The 10,535-nt window shown below is 34.0% G+C and overlaps 1 protein-coding gene across 1 annotated transcript; it reads left to right on the plus strand.

Moving 5' to 3' along the window:
• The first annotated feature begins 5,910 nt into the window (after nt 1–5,910).
• On the plus strand, nt 5,911–8,235 carry LOC106443302. Its single transcript, XM_013884875.3, has 7 exons — nt 5,911–6,169; nt 6,604–6,747; nt 6,875–6,942; nt 7,058–7,108; nt 7,185–7,244; nt 7,330–7,821; nt 7,913–8,235. The coding sequence occupies exons 1-7, from the start codon at nt 6,055–6,057 to the stop codon at nt 7,952–7,954; spliced, it is 972 nt and encodes a 323-aa protein (XP_013740329.1). The 5' UTR covers nt 5,911–6,054; the 3' UTR covers nt 7,955–8,235.
• The last annotated feature ends 2,300 nt before the right edge of the window (nt 8,236–10,535 follow it).

Raw genomic sequence — 10,535 nt, forward strand, 5'->3', positions numbered from 1 at the left:
TCATTTATAAGGATCTGTACACCAAATACTATTATAAAATAAGTCACCCAACTTTACTTTTGTATTGGTGGTAATATTAAATTTTATATTTAACTCTCCCAACATCTTTAAGTTATTCCTCTATTTAAGTAGGTAGATTCATAAACGCTATCTACACATAGAAAACTATTTCCCATCTTGAAAACAGTATGCCACAGCGACAACTCCCATATGTTCCCCATGAAGTCATATTGAAAATTATTCAACTTGTTGGACAGGGATCCTTTTCCTACCTTGGAGGTTTCATGTGGGTTGGGAAAGTTGGATACGGACTTGTCCATTCTCAATCCATATTACAGACGTGCAACGTGAGTCCTATGCTCGATTTCACTTCTTGTCAAATCGGCAAATATGGTAAGTTTAGGAATTTTTCATCAAATGCGTTAATGATGGTAACATAACCGCCGTCTACTACGAAGGGCTCCATTGAGCAACACTTTTCGGACTTGAGGAGGGTATCCAAGTCTTGGAGGCCAATGTTCCTACGCATGGATTGTCAACCCTAGCGGTGGGCATAATATATGTATGACTTGGTCGAGATAAGGAAGCCAACAATGTGTTTCAGCAGTTTGGACCCAATAACAATGTGCTTATGTCGGACGACGTATTTGAAATGGCATATGAGCTACAGTTTAGATTGTCATTGTTACATGCGCCGACACTGAACAAATATGCTTCGACCTTCAAATTTCCGGATGATGAGGTAAACCCGACACCTACATGTGAATTTGTGCATGATATCAATTTTGCTTTTGAAGGTACTTGCAAACACTGCAGGCTCCATTGGATCTATTTAAATATTTCGCACATGCTGTAAAAGATACATTTTGCAAGGTTCTTTTGTACCTGGGAATCCTCTTTATCCTATATGTATGTGTTAAACCTGTTTACCGAGTTATGCACCTTACGGTGTACAACATGTGGTGTACAACTCCTTTCGTACACCGTTTTGCGTAAACTTTGTACACCACGATTAATAACACATATAATAATTAATAAATATAGAGAAAATATATGGTTCCCGTTGTCATAGAAAATATAACTTTGTACACCACCGCTTGTAAAGTATCCAAAATGAGAGTTACTTATGTAATAGTCAAAAACAGTTATCATAAACCGTTCGCAACCCTTGACAATGTCAGTTAAGAATTTCAGTTTTCCCAATGGTCGCATATATTCATCGCTCCGCCATATTATTTCCCTATATAAATACCCGCTAACACTATCATTATATTACACAACAGATTCCAATACAAGCAAAAATGAAGCAGGGAGATTCGTCTGTCCGAGAATATAATACATCGTTTCTGGCAGGGGGTCTTCTTCAAAATCACGACCATGAAACATTGGTGAAGATGAATCGAGATGGCTTAAGGGAGGACATACGGTCGGCGATCAGTTCAACTGAGTTCTCGACCATCGACGACATCATGCATGCAGCATTAGAAGTTGAAGAAGGTGAGAGCAAAATGAAGCATGGAGATTCCTCTGTCCGAGAATACAATACATCGTTTCTTGCAGGGGTCTTCTTCAAAATCACGACCATGAAACGTTGGTGAAGATGTATCGAGATGGCTTAAGGGAGGACATACGGTCGATGATCAGTTCATCTGAGTTCTCGATCATTGATGACATCATGCATGCAGCATTACAAGTTGAAGAAGGTGAGAGTTCGTCTGAATCGAAGGGTTCTCCGACTTAATCAGATGACTCGTCAAAATGCCCGAAAAAGAAGACTAGAACAAAATACAAGCATAACAAGGACCCAGAAGACGAACATTCCTATGACGCTGGCGGGTCGTGTACACCAAATACGCTGGAAGAAGGGAGTGAGGAGGCGTCCGACAGTGAGGTAGATCTTAAGGACTATCAAGAATACTTTCAGAATAATCACAAGTCACGTTCTGAGTCTAGTGCAGAATCGGACTAATAATTAACTATTTACAATTGTTTACATATCACATTTCTGGTTTTATTACTATTTGTTGTTTATTTAACTTATCACATTTCCGGTTTTATTCCTTTGATTAATTTAAAACACAGGGTTGAGATAACAAAATCTTGTCTATCTATAATGTTTGATTGAAATGGACGCATGATCCTAATTGTTTGGTTACAAATCAGTTGTATATAAATCAGTTGTTTGGCTACAAATCAGTTGTTTGTTGTTTATAAATTTCAATGTCTCAGAATATTATATAATGTTTGTTGTATATAAACTGTTGTTTGGCTACAAATCAGTTTGTTTATTTGTTGTTTATTTTTTAAAACACTAATCAGATAACAATTACATAATTTTTTGCCGTGACACGAACATAGTTAAACAAAAGTTAATTAAAAGGAAAGCAAATACATAATTTCAGAAATTTCTTAACCCTCAACCCTTAACCCTCACCTCTTAACCCTCAACCCTAAACCCTTAAACTTAACCCTATACCTAAACCCTTAAGTAACTCCTTAAGATGTTTCAGCTCTTCACGCAGTTGAGCAATTTCATGCTGCATCTTCCTTCTAGTCTATAGCTCTTCATGCGCCTCCTTTAATTCATCTATCTCTTCCTCGAAGGCTGTAATACAGTCATGTCGAATGTGCTCGTCATCATCCTGGATAAGAGAACAAAAAATTGTTTAGTTTATGAGATTGTTTCGTTTGTGAGATGGTCACAAAACATTGTTTAGTTAATGAGATTGTCACTTTAAAATCTTTGCAGACGTAGTAACTCCTTCCCTTAACGTCGGTTTCCACTGTGATCGGTTCACCTCAAGGACAACGTTATGGTATGCAATGATGAGCATAGAGGACTAACTCATGCCAGTCGCTGTCCCTTTTCTACAGCTCACATCAGCATAGTAAGGATCTCCCATTGCCGATTCTTGAGTACAGGAAAGAACGAGAAATTGTTTTTTGTGCTTATGGAAATAGATGTCTGTTTGATTTAAACAACTCAACCCTTTCGGATTAAATAGGCGAACGCCTAACGCCTATGTTTGTCATTGCTCCTAACGGCTATATTTGCCACAGATCCTAACGGCTATATGTTGTAATGGCTACATTTCAAATTGTGCCTAACGGCTAAATTTTTAAATTTTGGGTAATGGCTATAACGGCTATTTTTTAAAATCAATACTTTTTAGATCAATACTGACGGATATGTAAAGTTCGACTATAGAAAACTCTACTATTAAGAACCATTTTAAAAATTTTAAATTTTTAAATAATAAGTGATATTATTTACATCGATAGTAACGAATATGTAAAGTTCAACAATCGAACACTCCACTATATCTCTACACTATTAATTATCATATGGTGCAAGTATTAGTGGTGTACAGAGTTTCGTCTGTACACCAAGTAATGTACACCAGATCTTGTACACCAGGTCATGTACACCAGGTCTTGTATACAAGATCGTGTATACCAGGTCTTCTTATACATGATCTGGTAACAGCTATTATTTACATCGATAGTAACATATATGTAAAGTTCAACTATAGAACACTCCACTATATCTCTACACTATTAATTACAAAATAAATGGTGTACATATCTCTACACAATTAATTATAAAATGGTGTACATATTAATGGTGTACATAATAACGGTGTACAGAGTTTCGTCTGTACACCAAGTAATGTACATCAGATCTTGTACACCAGGTCATGTACACCAGATCAATACTATTGATTATAAAATGGTGTGCCATATTAATTGTGTACCATATTAATGGTGTACACAATTTCGTCTGTACACCTTATCTTGTACACCATTAGACAATAAATACCATAAGTATTTAGAAAAGATAAACACCATAAGTTCCAACACTGACACTACAAAATAACTCCCACAGTGACAATATGCATATGTACACGTTCGCAAAATAAATTAGTTCATACGACACGATTCTTTGTTATCAAACAAAGTATATTCTTCCCTTCAAAACCCATCATGGTAGGGGTTCGTTACGTGACTTTTTGTTGTGACCTGTTGTGGAACACCTGATACATTTGTTTAGTTTCTTTTTCTTCGGACCTTCTTATTATTCGGACCTTTTTCAATACCGCCGGGAACGCTCCTCGACGTCCCTATGTAATCTCTACCATCATCTATGTAATCTTCAAATGATGATGTAGATTTCTCATTTGAAGTACGCTGCTTCTTTCCAGCTGACCCACTGCCTTTTCTCGAAGATTTGTCCACTGACTTTGCTCCCACTCCCGTTTTTGGAGCCATCTCACCACGCATACCTACATATTTTGTGTTCGTACGCCCATCTGCCCCTCCTTCCCCATCTTTCCCATCGTCTCATTCACAGTTTCTTAAAACAAAATCATTCCAACCATTGCAATCATAATCTTCCTCATCCTATTCATCCTATTCATCCTCTTCATACTCTTCACCCTCGTCTTCATTGTCTTCCTCCTCCTCTTCATCATCTTCCTGAACCTCACAATCTTTGTTGTCCACCTTCTCCTCGACTTTGCTGGCTGTCGCAGCCCTGTTCGACAATTCGAAAGATTTCGCAGCATAAACAGCTTCTATTTCTTCAACATGCCTCATAATAGTATCATCGTCAAGCACATCTGTTTCACACTCTTCCATCTCATTACCAGTGACGGCATCCACCTCACCTACAACAACACCTGATGTACTTCCATCTCGCAGCTCATTCATGTCATCAACTCCATTACCAGTGCCAACGCATCCCCTCGGCCTTAGGAATACCAGTTTCCCATCAACTATCTCCCTAAATGTAACAAAAAAAATTGCTGACTTGTCTACCTTCCGGACCGAAGTAAATATTTTGAAGTCCTCAGGGTTGGAAATTTGAAGTGGATACTGGCTTTCATCCGTCACAGCAGATGCAGCGCCATGAAGCCAATACGAGAGCTCAACGATAAGAGACGCTCCTATGAGGCCGTATTCCTCTATGTTTTTTTGTTTAAGCATATCTACACCGGTTATAAGCTCCACATCGATTGCCCTGCTCATTCTGTCGTTGTCAATCTTGAAATCCCAATCACCATTGTCGTACTGAATCCACCTCCCAGCCATGACAACGATATAAAAATGATGAACACCTACAACAAAACCCAACTTTACTATAACCAAATTAAGCAAAAGACGCAATAAATGAAGATTCCTTAAACAAACATTGGATATCCGAAGACAAAATTTGTAATAAATGAACTTCGCCATTACTACATTGTAATAAATGATGTGGTGTATGGCATGTTGGATTCATTACCTTGGTTGTCTTCGCAGCATGTATCCGCCTTCGAATTGCCTTCTTCGTCATAATTTTTGAAGCTAATCATACCACCAATGCCACTTTACAACCTTATTTCTCTGATGTCTGCAACAATAGCAAAATCGACACCTTCCCAAAGAGATAAGGTTCGTCGCTTTTTATTAGCCAAATTACTGTAATATTTTTTTTAATTAACCACAATTAATGCTCTCCAAACCAAGCACTTAGTTTTACTCATTTCGCCACTGTGTCACTCATATTTCCCGGGCAAAATACAGTGAAAGTAGGTCGATTTGTTGGGCAATTTGGCCCAAAATAAAAGCTTAAACTCATTTTTTTCGTTTTAAACTTGCTTTTTTTAAAAAAAATTGCATGGTGTACACGTGCTCGTCGCGCGCGCATGTCGGAATAAAACGAACATGTTTCTTTTGGCAAAATCTCTGCGGGTCCCACTAACAACTTATCAAGTTTATTGGGAAAAAAGTTAAAATTGTATGCCAAATATTCTCTCTTGTCCAATTTCTCGATTCAAACTCAAAGTGACCCAACTAGTTAATTAGAGACTCAAAGTTGCCCTATTTGGTAATTTCCCTTTAAATTTAAATATAAAATGAAAAGAAAAAGAGATGGTCTAATTCGGATTTTTTTGGACCCTAACTTCTGATCCTTCAACTTCTGAACATTACTTTAGAGCTCTCAGCATAACCTAGATTCCTCCAATTAGGGAAAGTTTAAGGTATTAGATTTTGCAGCAAAGAAATCCAGCGATGAGTCGTGGAAATTACAAGAACCCGTGTTTGACTATGCATCAGCCATGGGCTTCGCTTCTAGTCCATGGTATTAAGCGCATCGAAGGCAGGTCCTGGCCTGCGCCGATTCGAGGTAGAAACCTGAATTTATCTCAAACAATCATATCCCGATTTTGAACTCTGTGTTTCGTATTAGATTTAGCTTTGTATTGTTTAGTTGCATCAACGCCGACCGTAACAGCACAGGTTTCAGAGTTGCTGTTGAGATAATCGGGATCAGAATAAAACTATATACACCGATATTACGAGAATCTGAATCTGATATAACGCTTATGTCTCTAAAGGACAAAATCCTATCCCTGATTTTGAACTCTGAATTTTGCTGGCTGTGTCTGGGATTTGCGTTTTGTGATGTAAGATAAAACTCAGAATTTCGAAACAGGGTTTCAATAATTTGAATTTAGAATAAAAACTTCACCCAGAAATTGAGCTTTGTATGAAAGAATTTGTGTTTGATTGGATACGTTAATCAGTTCTAAAATGATGGAATTTTTTTACCTTTTATAGGTCGTCTATGGATTCATGCTGCTAGTAAAGTTCCTGATGAAGCTACAATCAAAGCAATGGAAGCGTTTTATCAAGAAATTTACACTCTTGACGGGATCACCGATATTCAATTTCCCCAGCATTACCCAGTTTCAAGATTAATAGGTATTTTTACTAAAGATTAATAAGTTTTTGTTTAGATCTTGCGTATTTGAATTGCATAGGTCAATGTTTGAGTCTAAGGTGGGCCAGATTCGCATGGATATTATATGATTCGGTTTTGCTCGTATAGGATGTGTGGATGTTGTTGGCTGTGTCAGCTGCGATGAACTTAAGAACTGGGAGGCTTTATCTCAAGGGGTAGAACAATTTTGTTGTCTTCTTACTGTATTTCTGTTCTTTAAATATTAAATCCCTTCCTTGTCGATATTTCAATAGTATAATGAGCAAACCATAAATGTTTTCTGTATAACAGGTGAGGCTTGAAGGACAAACCGATTTTTGTTGGCTATGTGAGAAGCCACAGGTGAATACTCACTTCATCTTTTGTTTTTACAGTTTTATTTTGATAAGCTATCGATCATTTGTTTCCATGTCTCTAGAAACTGATTATTCCGTTTGAGATGCGCGGCTACCAGGGAGTTTATAACTTAGAAAATAAGGTAATAAACTAAGTTTAACGCATACGATTTGGGGTGCGTAGAGTAGCAACATTTACTTGCTGTTTTTATTTATTTAATGAAACAGATTCATGCCGTGGCAGCGAGAGGTCTTACGCGTTCCCAAACTCCTTTTGCGGTGAAATTCCCGCTTCCAGACCCAACATGCACCTTTTCTTTAAAACCGGGTTCTGTTTCCTCTACAACACAATTGAAGAAAAGACTTAACACAGAACAGCTTCACAGTCTCACAGCTGCAATTGCGGGCGCACGAGCAGCGGCTACACAATTTTTTAACAAGGGAGAATGTCCCCGAACCGATGATACCAGTGACTACATAACTAAAAGCCAGAGCATAGCTACTGAAGACGATGCAGAGTCTCTATATAACCCGGTTGATGGTTCTGACCATACCACAAATATGGAAGAAGGATGTAGCAGAAACTGCAACAAAGTGGAAGATCACACAAAATCGACAGTGAACTACAGTGTAGAATATAGTAAAAGAAGTGTAGCCACAAGGAGAGCTGACAGGAACACGAGTGTTGGTGAAAGAAGGTTTGATCCTGGAACTGCCCGGGTACGTATATTTATTTATACTAAAGTGCTTCTCACTGGAATAATTTTATTTCTTTTCTACTTAATTTAGTTTTACATGGGGTATCTCTCAGATTATGGCTGCTGCAATAAGAAACCTGAAGCCATCATCTTAGGGTCTCCGGGTGCTGCTACGGGTTACGAAAGTTTGCGGATTAGCGGATGCAGATGGTTTTAGTTTTAAGCGTTATTAGACTTTGATCTGCGTTTTAAAAGGCAGGGACTATTTTTTGTTAACACACTTATTAACTCGTATGTTTGTTTAATATGTTCAAGCCTCGGAATGTTAGTTTCAACTTTTTTTTTTTTGTTTTTGGTTCGGTTCTAATTCGATTGTGATTTTTTTGTGATATAGATATATGAATAATTCGGTTATTTATGAATTTGGGTTTGGTTCCGATATGGTTATTTGGTTTTCGTTTTGGTTCGAATAATAATGTTAGGAACTCAAAATAATTTTGGGTCTAATTTGATTCTAGCCTGGTTTCCACTTTTTTGATAATTTTGGATAGTTTGAGTATAAAAACCAGATTTAGACTTTTAAAAAGTTTTGAAATATTTAATCGGATAATTTTTTTCAAGAAAATTTTAACAAATTAAATATTTAATCGGATAACCCGGCATTTTGAATAGTTTAATTTATAAGTAATTTGAATATTTAATAATTTTAAAATCAGATATAAATATAATCAATATTTTTAGGCATATAAATATTACAAATACCATGAGTTTCACTCCATCATAATGTTTGTCAAAGAAATTTCCAACATTTTCGAGACATACTATTTGAGAAAAAATAAAAACTGATATTACTGCTTGCTTATAAATCCCTAGATATATAAACACATATATAAAAATTTGAGTTGACAAATTATGTTTTTTTAACGAGAACGAATCAGCTCTGGTGGTAAAGGAGAGTTGTGACTGTAATTTCCACCATGTGTATTCGATTCGTACTTGAAGGGACTATTTACAATGATTTAGCTCCCGGTAAAGAGGTGAAAACACTTTTTTTACCACAAAAAATTATGTTTTTAGTCACACTATCCATCTGATCATTGTCAATATACATATGCCGAACTCAAACTGATGACATTTTGGTTAATCTGAATTTAACAAAATCGTTAGAATTGGATATAGTTTCGACAAACGAATATGCTTTACTTAATGTTCAAGTATTTATATATTCGACAAATATATTTATATTAAATATTAGAGTATTAAATTGACTAAACTAACTTTAATGGTTCTTAATAAATAATTAAAAATAATATCCTCCTATATATTAATTGAGAAGTCCCTTTAGTGATTTATACTGACGTGTCACTCATAGAAGAGCTCTCCAATTAATTGTTATGATTTGATTGGTTGATTATTTTTTTCTTTTTCATTTATTTAATCAAAATTTTAAAAAGAAAAATATTCATAGAATTATCTAATCTAATATATGTTTCCAAATTTACAAACAATTAAGCATCTTAAACATAGATGAATTAACATAATTTGTTTATATAAATAATTAAATATCTAGATTACAATATATAAATTGATAAGATACATATAAATACATATGATACTATATAAATAATTATAAAAATGGTTTTTATTATGTTTATATTAGTAGTGAATAAAAGAAATCATAGATTTTAGAAAACTAATTAATCTAAACTTAATAATATTAATTAAATTCACTCATTCACTATATATATAGTACAAAAATGTGTCAAATGAATGCAAAACAATCAAATATATAATTCTAAAAAATTTCAATCATTTTCCAATGACAATGTGATGTCATATATACGTTATTAGTTTTAAAAATGATTAAAATATTTTTATATTTTAAAACATAAAAATTATATGGTAAGTTATTTAAACGTATATTAATCAAGAAAATTTTTATTTAATTCATCTATTAATACAAACAGATGAATTAACATTATTATATGGTAAGTCATTTAAAATTATATTATTTGGTAATTAATTTAATTTATTATATGGTACATCATTAAATTATATTAATCAAAGTATTTTTCACAGGATTTTTCTATAGTTAACACTCTATTAATATAATTCATATAGCCTGAATTATAATAAAATTAGCATGCTTATTTTTGATAGGAAAAAAACATATATAAATAAAAAGAACAAGAGGGAAGCATAATAAAATATGTTTGTTGTGTTCTTGGTATTTTATATGCTTATGTATTTAATTTTTATTGGTTTGTCGAGGTACATGTACTTTTTTGGGTTACTATAAATGTGAACTAATTAGTTTTATGTGTTTTAAAAATGTTAAGATAAATTTAGTAAAGAAGTTCAATAAAAATGACCATCTCTACAATTGTTAAAGTCAAAGATGGAAAATATAATGTAAATTGAAAGTAAGAAAAAATTATTTAAAACTTAATGAGATGTATTTTTACGCTATAGTAAAATTTTAAAATGTATGATAATAAATGTTTTATAAAATTTATACAAATAAAAACATTTTATTTCTTATAATATTAGATCTCACATTAATATTAAGTATATATGCCTAAAATAACCACATTGGTTATTTAAAAATTGAAATATTATTTTTTCTTATTAGTTAATCAGATTTAATTAATATAGGTATGTTTTAATTTAATTTAAAATAAATTAAAAATAATAATTTTAAAAGCTATGTAAACTATGATTAGTTTTAATTAAAAA

This window comes from Brassica napus, chromosome C1 (genome assembly GCF_020379485.1).
Source record: "Brassica napus cultivar Da-Ae chromosome C1, Da-Ae, whole genome shotgun sequence".
NCBI lineage: Eukaryota > Viridiplantae > Streptophyta > Magnoliopsida > Brassicales > Brassicaceae > Brassica > Brassica napus.